At 46.0% G+C, this 20,322-nt stretch overlaps 1 protein-coding gene across 4 annotated transcripts in view; it reads left to right on the top strand.

The window, feature by feature from the left end:
* LOC119406003 (ras-related protein Rab-3) overlaps positions 1 to 20,322 on the top strand; it is a 111,511-nt gene that overhangs the window by 89,990 nt on the left and 1,199 nt on the right. For 3 of the 4 annotated variants that reach the window (XM_037672835.2, XM_037672837.2, XM_037672836.2), the window contains exons 2-3: positions 18,171 to 18,395; positions 19,938 to 20,056. In XM_037672835.2, the coding sequence (XP_037528763.1) occupies positions 18,171 to 18,395; positions 19,938 to 20,056 (344 nt within the window). Of the gene's footprint in view, positions 1 to 16,161; positions 16,261 to 18,170; positions 18,396 to 19,937; positions 20,057 to 20,322 lie in introns of those variants that run through there. The other variant, XM_037672834.2, reaches the window with a different exon arrangement.

Below are 20,322 nucleotides of genomic sequence, written 5' to 3' on the forward strand. Positions count from 1 at the left end.
TTTTGCGTGCAACTCGTGTGAACTATTTTCGATTTTGAGCTCTCAGCTCTCGGTTACTCCTTCTTACTTGCGCCTTTCGACGCGTCAGATGTATCGAGCGTCCTTGCTGCTTCTCGTGGTGATGTCACGATGAGCCGCTGCGCCACTGTTGGCCACGCGGTGCCTGCGAGAATTGTGGGTTCGTATTCCGTGAATAACCGCTGTCTGCTACAGAAACGAAGGCGTGCCCAGTTAGTTGATTCTTCGAATTGTTCGCAATCCCGACAGTGGCAGAAAAATGGCGTGTCATAGGAGAAGAGCGGGATACGGTGTACGTTGGAAATTCGAATCAGAAATATTGAAAAACTCTCGTAACCAACTGTCGTACGTGAGCTGTTGTGGAGACAGGACGGAGCGAATTGTCCCGCTACGACAATTGCTTTTAGAAGCCCTTCGTTTGTAATCCTGTCTTGTAGGCTCGCGTTGGCCTGTGCACTCTAGTATGGCCATTTAAGCGGTAATCGTGGGCGTTTTTATTTTCGAATTTGTCCAAGTCTTCGGCATTTTCTCCTTTACTTTCCTATCTTCTTGTCTTCTATCTCTTCCCTTTTTCCGAAAGGGTAGGCAGGCATTGTGCCCCTCTAGGGTGGCCGTTGTCAGCCCTCTCTCTCCCTATTTACTTTGTATATTCTTTGTATTTATTTGTATATTTGTGTACGCATATCAAATAATAATGGTAATAATAATAATAAATGAAAAATCTAATGGAGGAGGGCTTGAGGAACGCGACGTTTACCGAGGTGCGAGTGCGTGCAAAAACGTCTGAGTGTCTTCTTTTGCGTTGTGAAGGCCACTCGCTGACACGTCTCCGACTAGCACTGAGTCGCGACAAAGGAAATGGGCTCGAAATTAGCGTGAGACGAGACGGTGAAGGCCACAGGACAAGCACATAACTAGCAACTGGTGGTTTCACCGAAGAAGACACATAGGAGGCCAAAAAAACACGTGTTCGAAAAGAAAAGAAATATATCTGGGATGTGCGCACCTTGGTCACTTATCTCGGCCTTGAGCAAGGCAAGGGAAAGCTTACAAAGGAGGGAGAATTGTTCGAGGGGCTCGTTTATTCGTTTGACACAGCCAGATGAAACCAACGGACAATCAAGCCAAAGAAAGCATAGGGGACGTTTGTGTTATTTTAAACTGTAGCGTAGTAATTACGGCTTAAATTACAGTGAACTAAAGTGGACGGTAAAGCACCCTTTCACGCGTGAGCACTCGCATTTCGAGGGTTGCGGGTTCGGGCCCCACCGACGAAATTCATTTCAGTTTATCTCGTAACTACTATACACAGCAGTTGAAACAACACCAAATAATATTGTCACCCACGCTTTCTTTGGCTTAATTGCGTGTTTGTTTTCGTTTCGTCGTGTCTAAGGGAAAGCTTTGCCACACAGCTATCACCTGCTTTCCAAACGAAGGGACCCCGCCACGGTGGTCTAGTGGTTATAGTGCTCGACTGCTGACCCGAAGGTGGCGGGATTGAATCCCGGCAGCGGCGGCCGCATTTTCGATGGAGGCGAAAATGCGTGTGCTCCGTGTGCTTAGATTTAGGTGCACGTTAAAGAACCCCGGGTGGTCGAAATTTCCGGAGCCCTCCGCTGCGGCGTCCCGCATAATCATATCGTGGTTGTTGAGAATTAGTTAAACCCCAACATTTATTATTAATAAATGAACAAAGTTTCAACCAGCTCTCGTGCCGTCCGGTCCTTACGACGTGCAGGCACCTTACGTAAGACTAGGGTGGAGTACGCTTGCTATTACGGAAGCGGTGTCATGAATTGGCAACTCGCTCAGCAGTCTATTCTTGTATGTTGCTCTAAGTGCAGTGAAACAGGCGATATTGAGCACGTGATCTGGCCCTATTAGGTTTTATTGCTGATTACAGGGCGTTTGTTGGGCTTATAAGGCAACACGTGGTTGTTTTTGCGTATTCATGATAAATTTTCTAACGTAAAAAGGAGACCACACCAGGAAGGAAAGGGGAGTGAAAAATAGAGAGAGGAAAGGCCACCTTCTAGAGATATGTACTGAAACCACCGAGCGCTTTGTCGGCAACCTATTTTTTCATTAATAATAATAATAATAATAATAATAATAATAATAATAATAATAATAATAATAATAATAATAATAATAATAATAAATTAATAAATAAGACAGTTTTCGACTTATTTATTTATGTTAACTTTTTTTTTTCGAACCTGGGTTCGATTCCCAGTGTCGCGGTACACCCGCTGCGCTGCTTTGTTTTGCAATGCCTTCGGAACCGGGCGCTTTAACTGCACGACCACCGCAGCGGGGGCTTTGCAGTGACGATGGCGTAGTCGTAAGGACCCCCCTGCGGTGTCTCCGAAGAGCGAATGCATGTTTCTTTCCTCGGTCAGCGGGTAGTATGAGCCGAATGGAGTGCTTTTCGAAGCATGTCACGACGAAGGGTTGTTGTGGGAGGTATAGTTGCTGTATAGGCGTAACTAGGACAGCGCGAACTGACGAAACACGAAGAACAAGGTGGAAAGAAACCAAACAAGCGCTGACTCTCAGCTAAGTTCAGTCACACAAAACAGCGTGCTGTATGTACCGCCAAACTAACCCGTGAAAAAGTGCAAGTAAAAAGGACGTTTCTTCCTCCAAGAAAAAAATGGCGTCGAAAGACGATAGTCTTCTGCCGGCCGTACTATATGAGTCCTCCTCCTCTATGTTGAATCGCCGCATCTGGCTCATAGCGTCGTATTTGCAGCGCAGCCCAAAAAGCTCTAGCATTTTCCGCGCAGCCTAAGAAACACTAGGGTCTTTAGAATTACTCATCTATGTATTTTCTAGTAAAGGAACACACCACCTGATACTTACATATTGATGTTGCGCCTTATATATGCGTAACATTTGCTTTTTGATCGACAGTGTTCACAAGTATGAACGGCGCTACTAGTTCAAGATGTTTGGGCGTTCAGCAAGTGGTTAAACTTTGGCCGGGTGGCTGAATCGGGTGACAGACAGACAGACCAAAATTTCTGCGTTTAAGTTCCTCAAGAAAGACTATCGTCTTAAAAAAAAAAGCTACATTTATTGGAGCGAGCTGTCGCAGAATGCCAGTCCCTCGGACGGTAGCGTCATCGAAGGCTGGCTGATGAGTCGTCACGTTTGGGCCACCCGCCAATGCACCCGCCGTGGAGGGGCTGCGGTGTTGCGTTGCTAAACTCGAGGTGTCGGGTTCGATTCCCGGCCACGGCGGCGGCCATCATTTCGATTGGGGGCGAAATGCACGTAAAACCACAGACAAAACTTCGCGACCAATTTTTTTATTCTATTACTCCCTGTGGCAGATTGTATGTACAACCATCATGAATGAATGAATGAATGAATGAATGAATGAATGAATGAATGAATGAATGAATGAATGTTCCAATTACGACAAAAAGTTCTGATAGGCAAAACTGAAGTTGAAAGCGCCATCTACTGCTTCTGATCTTCCGTTGAGTTTTTCCCGCCCTCCAGTATGGAGTCTGTCATACTGCCCCAGTTGTTGCGTTATGAGGATCATCTTCGAGAACTAATAAATCAATCATGAATCGAATCAGCAAACCTGTTTCTATGAAAGTATTGAATGTGCTAATTTTTAATGTGCGACACCAGCTTTCTTTTTTTTTTTTTTTTGCGAAGCATTATAGGAATTGCGTTTGTGCGACTATTTTTGTATCGGAGTAACTGCGATCTGTCACTCAAGGAATCATTGTGTCGCTAAGAAAACATCCTGATCATTTTAACGGTGAAGTAGTTCTCAAAGCTGACTTCTCCGCACTCGACTCACTTGAAGGAGAAGCCTATTTCGAGGATTTTTTCGAGAAAGTTCGCAGGCGTTTATCTTTATGTCGAAAATATTTCGGTCAGTCAATACATCAATTAATCAATAGTTCATCCGATGGGTTCAAGACGCTTCTAAGTGTTTATAGCACCTTTTAATCTTAAAAGATGCGATTGCGTGAGCAGCGAACGGCGGCGTTCTCGAAAGATAACTTGTCCCCGTCCCGTTGCCTAGCGACCGTGCAAGGGAGCATTGAATTCACACAGGTAAATCGCAAAAGTGTCTCCGATTTTTTTTAAAGGCGGAAGCCTTAGATGTCTCATCCAACGCGAAAAGTGACCGTCGGCGTCAATACGAGTGATAATTTGTGACGTCATCACATTGCATCGTCGCCTGGTCAAATGTGGGCCGATCCCGGAGGCAGTGTAAAACCGCGTGAGGCGCAGAAACAAGGACAGAGACGAGGACAGAGAAGAGGCTTGACGCACACGCCGTCTGTCCTCGTCTTCTGCTCATTTGCCCTGTGTCATGCTACACCAACAAGCCCAGACTGTTACCTTAGAGGCGCAAAAAGCTTGCAGTGCCTCCGATCCCAGAGGCAGTGCAAAATCACGTTGGGTGCAAAAAGCTTCCAGGGGGGGATCAATACAATCTACTGAGAAGATGAAGCAGATCGATTTCGCCTTCGAGTCGTCTTTGGCGAATGAATGAATGAATGAATGAATGAATGAATGAATGAATGAATGAATGAATGAATGAATGAATGAATGAATGAATGAGGCACCGTGTGTCTTTGTTTAGCTCCATGAGTGTAGTCATAATGCTCCGCTGGGCCAATTGGTAGCGTTGGAGCAGGACGTCGGTACAACGCAGACGCATGTTTTGCGTAGCGATGACACATGCAGGCGAGTGCGAACTGCACCAGCGGCGAGGCATTGCCGCACATTCTGCGAGCAGCTGGCGTCACTTTTGCAATGCTCCCAGCTTTTCCTCTGCAGAGAACCATAGGGAACACTCACTGCTTGCAGAAATCTTTCAACGCGATAGCGTTAAAGTGCTTGCTTCGCAGAAATACCGGTGTCGGCGTCGGCGTCGTTGGTTGTCTGTGTGCGAAAAGTCGATATAGATGCCGATAAAGAACTCACAGGGTCACTTATGCGTAACCTAAAACGATTCGAAGGCGAAAGCCATCTTCTTAGTCTTCTCAGTCCATGTATTGATCCTGCCTCGCCATTCTTTGAAAGCTTTCTGCATCTAACGTGGTTCTGCACTGCCTCCTAGATCGGAGGCACCTCACCTGGTTTTGCATTGCTTCCGTGATCGGACCACCTTTGACCACGCTACGATTTCATGTGATGACGTCATAATGACATCACAAATTTTGGCGATCTGTGATGTTATCACGTGATGATGATTTTTTGCATCACTCGTCCCCGAAGCTGCTGGCGCTTGGGACGCCGACGGTCAAATTTCGCGTTTGATTAGGCATTTGAGGCTTTTGCCTTAATCAGTAAATATCTTCGGTTCTTGCACCGGACATCTTGCATTTCGCCTTCGTTGAAATGCGGCTTACATGGCCGGGAATCGAGCCCGTGTCCTCGAGCGCCGCAACGTGAAGCCTTAGCCTCTCAGCTACAGGCGGGTTTGATGTTTTCAAGCAGTAAATGGTGGAATTCAATCGAATCACCTTGATCCACAAGAAAGGGGACGTCAAAGACCTGAAAAATTACAGGCCCATAAGCTTACTGTCGGTTGTCTACAAGCTATTTACAAAAGTAATTGCTAACAGAATTAATACGACATTGGAGTTCAATCAACCAAGGGACCAGGCAGGATTTCGTACAGGATTCTCAACAATAGACCATATTCATACTATCAATCAGGTGATAGAGAAATGCGCGGAATACAACCAACCCCTATACATAGCCTTCATAGATTACGAGAAGGCATTTGACTCGGTGGAGACATCAGCAGTCATGCAGGCACTGCGGAATCAAGGCATCGACGAAGCCTATATAAACATAATGGAAGAAATCTACAGCGGATCCACAGCCACTATAGTCCTCCATAAAGAAAGCGACAGAATCCCAATAAAGAAGGGCGTACGGCAGGGAGACACGATCTCTCCAATGTTATTCACCGCGTGTTTACAGGAGGTTTTCAGGGCCCTAGATTGGGAAGAGCTAGGGATAAGAGTTAATGGAGAGTATCTCAGTAACCTACGATTCGCTGATGACATTGCATTGATGAGTAACGCGGGAGACGAATTGCAGCTCATGATTACTGAACTGGATACGGAAAGTAGAAGAGTAGGTCTGAAAATTAATATGCATAAAACTAAAGTAATGTGGAACAATCTTGGTAGAGAACAGCGCTTTGCGATAGGTGGCGAGACACTGGAAGTTGTAAAGGAGTACGTCTACTTAGGACAGGTAGTAACCGCGGAGCCAAACCATGAGAGTGAAATAACTAGAAGAATAAGGATGGGTTGGGGCTCATTCGGCAAGCATTATCAAATCATGAATGGTAGTCTACCACTATCCCTCAAGAGGAAGGTATATAACAGCTGCATCTTACCGGTACTTACCTACGGAGCAGAAACCTGGAGACTTACAAAGAGGGTTCAACTTAAATTGAGGACGACGCAGCGAGCGATGGAAAGGAAAATGATAGGTGTAACCTTAAGAGACAGGAAGAGAGCAGAGTGGGTCAGGGAGCAAACGGGGGTTAATGACATCATAGTTGAAATCAAGAAGAAGAAATGGATATGGGCCGGGCACGTAGCACGTCGGCAGGATAACCGGTGGTCATTAAGGGTAACTGACTGGATTCCAAGAGATGGCAAACGCGTGAGGGGGAGACAGAAAATCAGGTGGGTAGATGAGATTAAGAAGTTTGCAGGTATTACGTGGCAGCAGAAAGCACAGGACCGGGTTGATTGGCGGAACATGGGAGAGGCCTTTGCCCTGCAGTGGGCGTAGACAGGCTGATGATGATGATGATGAATCGAATCACAAACACTATCATCGTATCGGAGTCTTCAAACATGTGTCCAGCCCCCCCCCCCCCCTTTTTTTTTCTCAACACACCATCTTCACCAACCTTTCTCCCATCGATTAATCGTGCATATAGGCTCCTTTTCGATGAGTAACATCATGGCGGGTACAGTTGTTAGCTTCGTGACACCGCAAATAATTTAGCGGAGATGAAGTTTCATTGTTCGTGCTAGAAACCAGGCCTTCCTTTTTTCGCAACATAGGCTCGCAAATTGTGAGCGTGAACAGTTAGTGTGGCGAAAGCTCTCGTGGGCCCTCAGAAACATGTCTTATTCTTTCTTTTCTTTTGGTTTCTTCGTCGGCGCCCAGTTCTCAACTACACTTCCTTCAGTTATCCTCGCATTCGCTCTAGCTGGCCTCGACCACAGGGTGATCTCGGCATGCAATTATTTTAGAGGCCAATAGCGATGTCGTGACTCTGAGGACTGACTGTGTGTCTGTGTGTTTGAACCCTCTCCCCCTTTCTATATGCCTCTCACTTTTAAAGTAATACCGGTGTCACACGGCCACTTTTTATGACGATCGTGCCTGATCCCGATCGAATTTCACGATCGCAGTTGGCTCTCTTGCGCAAGCTGTAGAAGGGGGGCAATCGCTGTTGAGAAATTTGATCCTGAGCGGGCTCGATCACGATCAGCAGTGCACCGTGTGACACCGGTATTACTTGGTATTAACTACTTACTATTTCGTCATATTCAATTAAAGTATGTAAGCGACGGGTAACGTTTATAAGAATACTTGTTTTTGCATGAACGGTCAAGGATAATTAACTTTCAAACTCCCCCATTCCTTTCCCTATAGCGTAGGGTGGCATAACAGTTATTATAGACTGGTTAAAATCCCTAACCTTCGCTCTCCATCCCGTTCTCTGCTTCTTAACTGAAGCGTAGTTGGTTAGCACATAAGGGCCGTCGGCGTATTACCTGGGCATGGAGCTCCCATCGGCGCCAGCGCTTGTAAGATCGCCGAAAACCTGCGTAATACCCCCTTTGAATCGGGAAACACTAAAAGGCTGCCTTCGGGGAGCACTCAGCGAGCACGGATTATGTTGTTTTTTTTTTCACGCTGCAGCGCACACCTACGTTCCTCATTAAACGCGCCGCCGCCGAAACCGCGAAATCTACTCCCCCAAAAAAGGTGGAGCTCTCGAACGCGCTCGCGAGAAAGAGAGAGAGAGGGAGTGAAAAAGAAGTACGCGTTGAACATGTACTCTCTCTCTCTCTCTCTCTCGTCGGTATCCTTTTGCGCTCTTTATACGCCCCCTCTATCCTCGCCTCCGTTTCATTCGGTTCGTCGCATTAGCATTCTCAAGAATCGTCTCTCGGCTCCCACGCCGCCGCGCAGTCTGACTCGAGCGTTTGTACTATATAGTGCGGAGAAGGCTTTCCATAAATGCGTAAACGGCATTGATGCCCCGGAGGCGAGGCATGCGCCCGCTCCACGTAGATAGACCTGCGAGCTGCTGAGCGCGACTCCGGCGTGCGTTGATTCCCCCGCGGTGCGAACGCCTGGCTGCCTGCTTCCATCTCGATCCGATTATTGCGAGCCTTCTATTTCGGGGTGTATTTTCAGTGTAAGCCGTTTACGGTACTTGAGAAACATTTCAAAACCTCGCGGATGCAGCCCCCTGTTTGGTCGTGGGCTTGTTTGGCAGGCGGGAAGCAGTTACACACACACACACACACACACACACACACACACACACACACACACACACACACACACACACACACACACACACACACACACACACACACACACACACACACACACACACACACACACACACACACACACACACACACACACACACACACACACGCGCGCACACACACACACACACACACACACACACACACACACACACACACACACACACACACACACACACACACACACACACAGTTCTTCCTTTGCTTTTTAAAGCCATATTATCTACTTGAGAAGCAACTGAGAGGAAATGCCCGCTTGAGGGATTTCTTTTGGTCGAGAGATGACGGAATATCGAGGAGTATTCCAACCAACCATTCAACTAAGCGCCCTTGACACCTTTAGGGCTATTTCGCGTACATTTAAGGGGTAAGAAGTACACAGCGATGCGTTTCTTAGACATAATTCTTTTCGTCCTGAAAAGGAAATGCTGAGAAAGAAAATTTGTCCTGAGTCTTCGTTCGGTTTGGAGGCGTGTGCGCATTGAAATTACTTCGGTCAATCACTGCATAAGTGAACCACACACACGCACGCACGCGTGTCTGGGTGAACAATTAATACTAAAGTGTTCTTGAATACCCCCTTTGCTCTGCTGGCGATTGTGTATCGGATTTACTTCAGTCAATCAGTGACCGTGTCCAAGGCGCTTGCGGTGTACTTTTTCGCAAACTTTGAAGGCCAAGGTCACGTGTACCTTGATGCTGACGTCTTAACGCTAAGAAGAGCACTAAAACAAGCCTGATTTGGGTATTTTATCCGGCTTAATTGCGGAATACTGACCTTATATTGGAACAATTCCAATCCGCCACTCGATAATTCAGCCATGAATAATTGCGTCCTAGGCGCTTTTAAACTTTCCTTTTGCGCACTATTCTCTCTCCCTCTCTCCTTTTGCGTACTTTGAAGATAAAACGCGTGCCATTGGTAATCCATTAAAACGTACTTATTTAAGGTGACTGACAACCGGTTTTTATGGTTGTGATGGTATGACGTCCCCGTTTCTTTTTTTGTCGCGAGGGTCAGGCGGTGTGGCCGAAGAGCACCATGACTTTGTGTATCGACCAGATATCCGCGGTCAGTGGCTTGCAATTAGTCGATTTTCTTTATGGCACCTGCTTTTTTTAGTAGAATGGAAAGCTGAATTGCCAGTCAGAATGTGCAATTGTACCTTGTTAATGTGCACAACGTTGTGGAATAGCACCTTTAATGGCACAAGCGTGATGGTGACTGGCGTGTATGGGTGGCGCTCCTATTCCAGGGATCCCACTGACTTCTTTGGAGCATTCTTTTATTAGAAATGTTCAATACGTGTAGGGATAAAGTTCACTGGAAAGAGCATTGGTTTAATGGACAGCGATTGTATACCTCTGTCGGGAAGTGGCGGGATGTGCCATTACTGCTATCCATCCACCGTCGGCACCCATTTGCGTTGGAATTAGTCTACGGCATTCCACACCTGACAGGGAACAAACACACCTTTTAATTCCGCGTACTCACTCTCAAGAGTACATGCGTACAAGATCACTCAAGTGTTCCACCGCGCAATGAAAAACTGCGCGGCTCGTCGTGCTTCTGCTGTCTCATTCGTTTCGTCGTTAGTGTTAACTGTTTTTTTTTTAACCATGTAATGCGCGTAAATGCAAGTGCCTTTATACGAGGTCAATGAATCCAACAGACAAATGGGCCAAGGAAAGCATAGATGACATTAATTGTCTTTAACGGTAGTGTAGTAATTAGGACGTAAATTGGAATGGTTTAAAGCGGACAAAAAAAAACACCCTTTCCATCGGTAGGATCCGAACCCACAACCTTCGAATTAGGCGTCCGATGCTCTACCAATTGAGTTACGACGGAAGGCGCCTCCCCGTACACCTCGTTGGATATGTCTGTACGTGTGATCCCTGGACGCGTAGTTCGAATGCTGTGGGTTCGAATCCCACCGACGGAAAGGGTGATTTTTGGTCCACTATAATCCATTTCAATGTAAGGAACAATTACTACAACACAGTTAAACGCAACAATTAATGTGATTATGTTTTCCTTGGCATAATTGCCATATTCATTTGGATGTGCCCAACGAAGAAACGAGCCCCTCGAAAAAAATTCTCTTCTTTCTTGTATACAAAGTGTGTCTGAAAAGTTCGGTGAATAGTCTCAGGAAGTAAGGGAAAGCCGAATACCTTCACTGACAATAAAAGTAATCGCCATTAGCTTTAACACGCTTCTGACATCGGTTGCAAAGCTGCAGGAAACTGCCAGCAAACGCGTCTTGTGGAATCGCTCAAAGCGCCGTGGTCACGCGTCGTTAGATATCCGAAACGTCTCCTCGCCACTTTTTTTTTTGTCTCTAAAGTGTTTAAACCGCTAAAACATGGATTATTGCTCACCGCTTCAACGCTGTACATTTGCACTAACGTTCCATGAGTCCCCTTCGCCGTTTTTCCTGACTTGAAGCAAAACCCCGTGTCAACGCGTTGCTGCATTTGCGCTCTGTATTGCAGTGACACGAATTCTCACACTGATTCCGTTAGCTTGGTCGCAGCGTGCACCACTGCTTTATTTCGGTAGTTTTCACCATAGGGGGCGCTTGTGGACATGCCTCTCAATGCATTTGCACTGGCGCCTTATCCTAACCAGCGTGGTTTTTAATGTATGGGACCATTCACCGAACTTTTAAGACGTATCTAGTAATATCAAGAGTGCAATTTGAAGTACGATTGCGGCATGCTAAATGACAGCAGACTACGGACACTAGTACGGGTGCCTCTGTTGTTGCACCATACCAAGGCTTCCCGCTAGGTGCCGAGACCGCTATTTCTGCGACTGCCTGTGTCAGTTTAAAATCATACTAACTACCTTAGTCGCGAGCAGCGTGGTCAAGTCCGCGACTATAATTCGTGTTTTCTTCTTTTTTTTTTTTTTTCATTTCTACCAACACGTCGTCAGACCTGTGTGGCTGGCAGTGTCCTTAACGCTGACTTCTCCACACTGGGATTTACTATGAGGAGAAACCCTCTTCTGGGATTCCTGTTAGCTGACAGGCGGTTGTTTATTGGAACCGTTCCGGTCACTGAGAATAGATCGCTCAAAGAGTAGTTCTTCCGATGTGTTTAAAGACCCCCCCCCCCTTTAGGGGCGAAGCTCCTTAAGGCGGCACCCGTTCGTCCCTCGTAGTCGTAGTAGTCGTAGTGCGTAACCAGTCTTACGCTTTGACCTCCAAGGTGGTGCCGGTGGGAGATTTTTCCTGTGCGTTGTTGAACAATAAAAAATTCGCAGCGTGCGCGTTAACTAAAAGCCGAATTCTTCTGTCTCTCATTCCCCATTAGCAGCCATTGGCATGTTCCAGTAGGAAACGTTAGTAGAAGTGTAAGTGTTAGCTAAAAGCCGACTTCTTCTGTCTCTCATTCCCATTAGCAGCCATTGTTTACCTCCAAGGTAGTGCCTGGTGAGATTTCTCCTGTGCGTGATTAAACAATAAAAATTTTGTTCAAAACGCCGTTGATTGATGAAATAAACCAACGAAAGACGCCAGATGTTTTGTAAAAGCAAAACGAAAGAACGCCAGACGTTTCTAAAGCAAAACGAAAAGACGCCAGCTGCTTAACGAAACACGCCAGATGTTTTCTAAAGCAATGGTTTTCTAAACAATGAAAATTCACAGCGTACATGTAAAATTAAAGTGAGCTGCAAGTCGTCATAACTCATCGAACCTTTAGTATAAACGCGCCCGATCTCACGTCGGTGATGATGTACTGGGCAGAATTCACGGAAAATTCACGGTTTACCGATGAACCTCCGCAGCTTCGCCCACTCATCATCATCATTCACTCCGTGGATATGCTGTGATTTTTTCTTTTTTTTATGGCTAGAAAGTCTCATTGGGCATACAGTAAACGGTGTTCATGAAAGCGGGCTTCTCCTCATAAAGGGTCGTGTTGGGGAAAAGCATGCCTTGGGTGGGGACCGTTTTCGGTCTTCGGAAGATTTTATATGAAGGTATTTCAATCAGTCAATTTTCTTTGAACACTTCTAAAGCTTGTTGGCATATTTTTAGGAGAGAAGTAGCCATCTTTAAGAGCTTCCGGCGAGCCGCTTGAGATTGTGGAATAAACGTTATTCATGTTCGCGTTATCGTGTAATTGCGTTGCGCATCGCTAGGGGCCCGTGTATTCTACTATAGTAGATCTTTAAGGATATTCTATTTAGAAAATTCGGTTTGTAACCTTACGGCTTTGCAATAGCTACTTTATTGAGGTTTACTATCTCATATTATCAGGGAGCTCAATAGGTTTTGTCGCGAACGATCTTTAAAGCTTTCTCTGGTCATATGATCTTTCCTAGAAACGAAGTTGTGTACATAACGTGTTTCTGATGCAGAGAAAAAAAGCAACAACTCGAAAGACAAATCCATCTTTCGGTTGACATTGAATGAAGAAAAAGTTGCATTTGCGTTGTTACAACAGTGGGCATAGCCAATGTAAGCCAACACTAGAGAGTGCTCATGGTATGCGCCTTGTTATGGTAGGCACGCAACTCGGCTATGCAAAGTGCCTCGTTGAGAAAATAGTCAACTGGATACAAGTTGAATTTGGGCAGAAATTATCGTCCACACCATCATACTTCATTACAGAAAGAAGTCTGGAATTATGTCGTTTTAAAAATACAAATTTCATCTGGGTATTCAAAGTGTCACTATTCCCTACTGCACAAGAGAGAAGATCAGGAGAACATGGACGCTCAGTGCGATGAGTAATCGTTGAGCAGGGAATGTCGCTAGAGCCAACGTTTCGAGACGTCGAAACGGTTTCGAAGGCAGCAACTTAGTAGCGTATTAGCCTCCGCTTTGCACACTCTCCCCCAACTACAAAAGTGGAGGAGGAGGTCAAGCCAACCTCTCCATCCTATATAGCTCCCCATTTCCCCACCTTGCTTTCTTTTTCCTTCTTTGGGCCCAAGCTTTCTCTTCTTCTAATCCATACCTGCCAACTCTCCCGATTTGCCCGGGAGACTACCGAATTTCGAACAATCCTCCCGATTGTACGGGCACGGCCATATCTCAGAAAAGCTCGCTAGAGCCACCGTGAGTAGAAAATAATCACAACTAAGGACATCGGTTACAAAATTTTCTAATCGCGCGGAATGGTTAAATCACTTTTGCGTCTTACAAAAAGCGCTTTTTTTTTTTTAATTACACATGCGTGCACGTGCTGTACAATTACGAGTAACAAGATTATCACTGACGTCTACAAACTTTGCTGGCAATCGTGTACTTATGACGTCGTTGAGGCCATGAAAAAGAGTGAGTACATACACCAGTCTTATTTTGTCGTGTCTCCACAGTACACTGGTGTCATGCGAAAGAGCGCTTGTTCCTTAATTACACACGCGTGCACGTGCCGTACAATTACGAGTGACGACAAGATCACTGACGTCTACAAACCTTGCTGGCAATCATGTACTCATGACGCCGTTGCGGCCATGAGAAAGAGTAAATGAGTACGTGCACCAGTTTTATTTTGTCGTGTCTTCCCCCTCGTCGAGATCATCAGCTTTGCAGGCGTGGAATCTAATTTTGAAGTTGGCAGAGGGTGAGCAAAGCATACATTAACACGCTGCTAAGGAAGGCAGTTGCTGTTTCTATTTCTCGTCACTTCACGCCTCGATCCTCCCCTGAACTTGTTTCTTGTGTCGTTAGAAATAGTGACACTTTGAATTCCCAGATTAATATAGGATTTTGAAGACGCCATCTTCCTAGACGTCTTTCTGCAGTGAAGCACGTTGATGTGGACGATAATTTCTGGCCGAATTAACAAACTATTTGTGTTTCTGGATATGCAAAAACTAGTTTGTGTAGATTCACACAAACTATCTTTAGTTATTTATTTTGAAAATTATGTGTTCTAGTATATATTTCACACCGATTCTAGTTGTACATGTTTGCTTGTATCAATTGCTTTCTCTACGTCACATAAAATCCCTTTTCTAAACTTTAGCTCGGGAATTTTGCTTTGTTGATGCTGACTTGAAAACTGTTCGTGAAATTTCATTCGATTCCTGTAACATGCTTCGCATTAACCACCACCTTGTTATATACAGTATATTCCAGGCATTGTAACCTGACAGTGCGCGTACCAGTCCGGCATTGGCCGTTTGCAACAGACCTGCAGCGTCGCTTGGAACGAAGTCGATCATGGCGCACTCTCAATCGAACGGCTTATTATACTTTGCCGTCCCTTTTCTTTCTTTTGTCGTCGTTACTTCGAGGATCCGTCGTCCTTCATTCGTCATCGGCGTGGGCAGCTGTTTCGGGAAGCGAACTCTCTTTTTCCCCGGAAAAAGCGCGCAGCAGTTGTTCGGGGTGGCGCCTTCGAAGCTGTCTTCCCTGCGGGCACACCATTGCCGGGGCGGAGCCGACTTCTCAGTGAGCTTCTTTTTTCCGACGCGAGCGGCTCGATCATTCTGCATACAGAGAAGCCAGCTCGCGATTGCCGTTTTCGCGTTTCATCTGCACTTGTGTTTTACTCGCGACTCCTCGCTGCCCTCTCCCTCGCTGCCGCGTCATAAAGCGTCTATTTATAGACCATTACGCGGTTGTCGTGGAGAGAGGGAGGTGAAAGAGGGTGAGAGAGAAAGTGCGAAACTGCGGCGCGCTCGTGCGTTTGACAGCAGACGACGCGCATGCTGGCCTCGCCGGAGAGAAGGGGTGGGGAGAAGAAGGCCGGGCCGCATGCCGACGCCGGGTCAGTTAGGCCTAACGTGGGTGCGCTCGCGCGCCTCGAGTGGTGCGTGGCCCGGATCCCGGCCACGGATCTGGGTCACGGGCGCAGCGCCCCGATCCTGGAAACGTTCCGTTCGCGCGTGGTCGATGCGGGACATTGTGCGCGAGGCAGGCTGGCCGGGGCCCTCTTTGGCGTCGCCGCCGCCGCGATCCTGCACTCCTTATTGGGTCGGAGATTCGCTTTCGGTTCGCCCTCTCTCTCTCACGGCGTTGCCTTTCACGCTGCGTGCAAAGCGCCTGTCCGCCCCCTTCCCTACCCGTTCTTCTCGTTTGCTTATTTTTTTTCTTGGACACTTTTGTATCGTGAGCCTTGTGTCATGGCTGAAGACAAAGCGATATTGAGGTCGTGCTTTATGGAGTTCATGTGGGGGTCTCGGGCACATATGTCTTGCCACTCGCTAAAGTAGGTCACGCATTCTTCCAGTGGAGATAGATGCCTTTGTTCTTTCTTTTTTTCTGTTTTACCAAGCTGCTACTGTTATGTTGCTGCCAGCCTTTTAGTAATAAGATGATGTCGACAATTTTTCTTGCTCGTGAAGGCTGCCTGTCAGTTTAAGGTGAAACCGAAAATAAGGTCTTCATGTTCTGGTCAAGGGTTCAACAGGTTCAATGTTAAAAAAAAAGTCCTAGACTACACTATACTAAAACCTGATTGGTCCACGTGCCATCTGTTGCAGCACAATTGTCAGCTTACCAGTAGAGTTTGCATATTGGTTAGCTCTGTTAGTTAAGACTGTGAGGTGCGTCAATGCCGCTACACTGCGCTTCCTCCAGGATGGGCCCACATTGCTGACATGAAAACCCTTGCAAGAACAAACGTTGCACACGGGCATCAAAATCGGCTCACCAGGTCATCACCTTCGATTACTCTGTCTCAGGTATTCACCCAGTTCATTTAGCCACGCAGCCAGTTTTCTTTGCAAAATTGGAGGAAGAGTGAAAGAAAGCACCTTCGAAAAGATTTTCTATGTAGGAGTTGTGGGGAAACTTGCTACAATGGCTCAGTGGCTATGGCCAAGCGTGGATCCAGGGAGTACATCATAATCTCCTTAACACCCATTCCCTTGCTTAAAGGGTCCCTGCAACACTTTTCCAAGTAATCATCAAATGGCTTTAATGAAGAAGTTCATGGCCTCACGAATAGACCGCCTCAAAAATTTTTGAAATCCATCAAGTACGATCGGAGTTGAAGAAATTTGTCACACGCTGTAATTGGTTTCTCTGTTCTCTCGTCCTGACGAGCTCGCTGGAGGCTAAGCAGGTAGTGATGGCACGGGGGAAAGATGTTGCGTCAAGCGCGTGTCATGGCCTTGAGCACTTTTTCTTTTTTTGTCTGCAAACGCACAGCTTACTTTCAATGTGATCGCAAACGTAAATGCGGGCACGTGGCGGCCTCCCACGGCAGCCTCGGTAGCTATGCAGCTCACGATGCTCAAATCAGCCAATGACTGCGAAATTGGGTATATGGCGCAGTCATTTGGGTATGTGGCATCATTTGTAGAAAGAAGAGGGAACGGTTTCTAGATGACTTTGAGAATTAATTGTAAATTCCAGGCCGTGTGATGCGCTATAATGTTGGCCTTGCATGTTCTCGGGAGCCTCGACTACCGACCGGCAGCGTTTGCCGACCATGCTGAAAAAAATGTTGCGGGGCATCTTTAAAACTTGTGTGCACAAACATACGGCACATGACAAACTCAGGAAGTCCATATCTCCAGCTGTTGCTTTTTTTTTTCTTTTTGCTCTGAAGAGACAAGAAAGGTTTAATGATTATGAAAGAGAACTATTTGTAGTATGGGTCCTTCACTATCCGTGCACACGCAGCTGATCTGAATACTACAACATTAAAATGTTTTCCTCATTTCTGTATCTAGCCAAAACTGACATACTGCTGCACTATTGCTGTCTCCATATGCCTCGGAAAAAAGGTTGCAGCGGGACGAACGCACACTTGAATGCTAACACTCTTCTTGTTTAAGAAAACAATTGTGTCATTATAAAGATAAGAGGGATGTGAATAAGTTTGTTAATATTGATAGCAACCATTCTTGCAGTCATCTTCATCATCATTTTATCACCATCTCAGTATTGGACTTCCCTTTCAAAAAAATAAAACCTGGATCCGCATCTCGCTGGCACATTGCGCTGCTGAGCACGGGTTTGTGAGTTCATGCTCCATTTGGAACACGGCTGCTGCGGCAGCCACCTTCCGATGGGAGCAGATGCTACTGCTACTACTACTTCTAATAATAATAATAAGAATAATGTTGTTTTCATCAGTGTAGTGGGGGACAGTAAAGACACTCGTTTACCGTACTTTGGCTGCACATTAATAAGCACTAGGGCGTCAAAGTTAATCTGCAGTCCTCCACTAAAGAGCCACTCATGACCCGCTGTGCTTTTTTGTTACTTTGAAGCCCACAGTTTATTTAATTTGAAGTTGTGTTTGTTTGTTTTATTTAATCTGAAGTATTTAAATTGAAGTTGGCGCCCCTGGCCTCCGTCGAGCTTTATGCTTAAAGCTTTCTTGTCAGGGGAGCCTTCAACTCAGGGTTGTGTGTGTCTTGAAAAAAATTTGAGGATTGAGCACGTTGGTATGCACCCATTAAAAAGTATTGACAGTGCATGTAAGATTAGGAAACGAGACAGAACAAACAGCGGCAAAGTGTGCTTGTATGTGCGTTGTGAAGGAAATAGAATTGAATTGAATTTTTGAAGACCTGCACACCCTGAACTTGCTTCTCGACGTGACATTCTGTCTCCTTCTTTTTCCTTTGTGTGTGTGCAGATGGCGGGAACGCAGGACCAAAAGTGGCAAAAGGATGCGGTGGACCAGAACTTTGATTACATGTTCAAAATCCTCATAATTGGAAACAGCAGTGTTGGCAAGACGTCGTTCCTGTTCCGGTACGCCGACGACTCCTTTACGTCGGCCTTTGTCTCCACGGTAGGCATAGACTTCAAAGTCAAGACGGTCTTCCGACACGACAAGAGGGTCAAGCTCCAAATTTGGGTAAATTGGGTCTTTTTTTGCGTGTGTTTTCTTCCTTTTTCTTTTTTGCTATGTAATTTAAAAGCTAGGAGTGCACAGCCACGCACATGGGCAAAGCTTGGATGCAGCAGCATAGCAGAAAACAGCAGTAAAAGTTGTGGTAACCATACAGTGAAAAGTGTTCTCAAACTTCATTTGTGTGCTGATAACTGTACCGGTTCAGTTTTTCTTAAATTCTCAATGTTTCAAGGAGTTCAGTCACCGAATGTGATGTGGACATTATGCACCATTAGACACCAAGCAGGCCACTGGTCTTGTAGCATTTCTTGAAGTGCGGCGAATATCGGCCATGATTATGATTTCGAGTCCAGTACAAATTTTTCTAGTCCAAGTCCAGTACAAACATTTTATTGAATTGTGGTTACAGCTTACACAGTAAACATTATGTGAGACTACGTACAACACGTAACATTTTTATGCGTCTAAGTGGCCCACACCGTTTTTTTTTGTTAGGAATGCAGTCACTGCAGCATTGCCCTACTAGGTATGAAATGAAAATAAAACGTCACAAATTTAGGATGGTATGAGATGCTAGAGTTTCCATTAATGTGTACTTCATTCTTAGAAGCTGAATCGGAGGATAAAAAATGCAGTAGCAGTGTACGTAACCCCGTGGAAGCTATGTTTGCTCCTTGTGATTCAATCTGGCAATAGACCTGTAGCGAGAGAGAGAGACGTCAAGGTGGCTAGCGTGGCCGTGCCGTTCTCGCTACTTTATTAGAAGGCCATGGAAGAAGCAGGCCATGGCCGACGTGGCCGTGTCGTTGTCTCGCCACTTTATTTTGGAATGCGATTGCCGAAGCAGAGTGGCGGCTGCAAGCGTCCTAACCGCCAGGAGCGTGAGCTCGTTCTTAACTGGCACTTCTTCCTCACGCCTCGAGCGCCCAGCATGAGCTGCGCGAGAGACGCGGCGCAGTGGTTGAAAAATGACGATGATGATGAATGGCGATGATGATGACACTACATACCCTTTCATCTGATCCTTAACCTCTTTGAAGCCTGTCCGAAGTAATGGCTTTATGCAACAGTGTACGGGTGCTAGCATATGCTAACCTTAAAAACTAGAACAACTCCTGTACGTCAAAAGCTCGTGTAGAACATATCCTTCCATCACTTTTAGTGCGTGAGAGCTGGTAGGGCTTACTGCGTGCTTATGATTCTACTTCATATAGCACAATTGTGCTGTGCCGAAGTACACTTTCTCTGTTCCGATCAGAGTGCCTTCGGAATCAAGGCATTTTGAGTGAGTGGCACTCAGTCCACCACTTCCAGAACTTTTTAGGCAGTTGAAAGTGTTTGTAGTAAGAGAAATTTCACGTTAAGTGAGACTGCTGTCTTAAGAGTCTGACCAGTTGATTCACTGAATCATAAATTAATGAAGCTCTCCACTGTTGCATTGCCCCTGGCTATGACGTATTGCCGAGGTAGATAAATTGGCTTATTATGCTTTTGTTTTGGGAGCAGAAAGCAAGCTGTGAGCGATCTGTGTGGAATTCCTCGCAGGACACAGCTGGCCAGGAGCGCTACCGAACAATCACAACGGCCTACTACCGTGGGGCTATGGGCTTCATCCTAATGTATGATGTCACTAACGAAGAGTCTTTCAACAGTGTTCAAGACTGGTGAGTGAGACCGCATTGCCCAAGCATGTGATGATGGCAGGGAGCCAGAGCCCTTATTGGTACCATAGGTATTTTACTGGCTTGTATGGCTGGTCGGGGTGATGTCAGCTGCCTATAGTTTGACATGCAGTTCATGTCCTGCAAAATAATTCTCGTTTTTCAATTAGCTTACATAATGTGTGACAGCTTGTGTCCATCAAAAAGTGACAGAATACTCATTTTGATTTAGTCTGTTTATCTGTTTTGTTGTTCATTTAATTTATAGT

This window comes from Rhipicephalus sanguineus, chromosome 9 (genome assembly GCF_013339695.2).
Source record: "Rhipicephalus sanguineus isolate Rsan-2018 chromosome 9, BIME_Rsan_1.4, whole genome shotgun sequence".
Taxonomy (NCBI): Eukaryota; Metazoa; Arthropoda; class Arachnida; order Ixodida; family Ixodidae; genus Rhipicephalus; species Rhipicephalus sanguineus.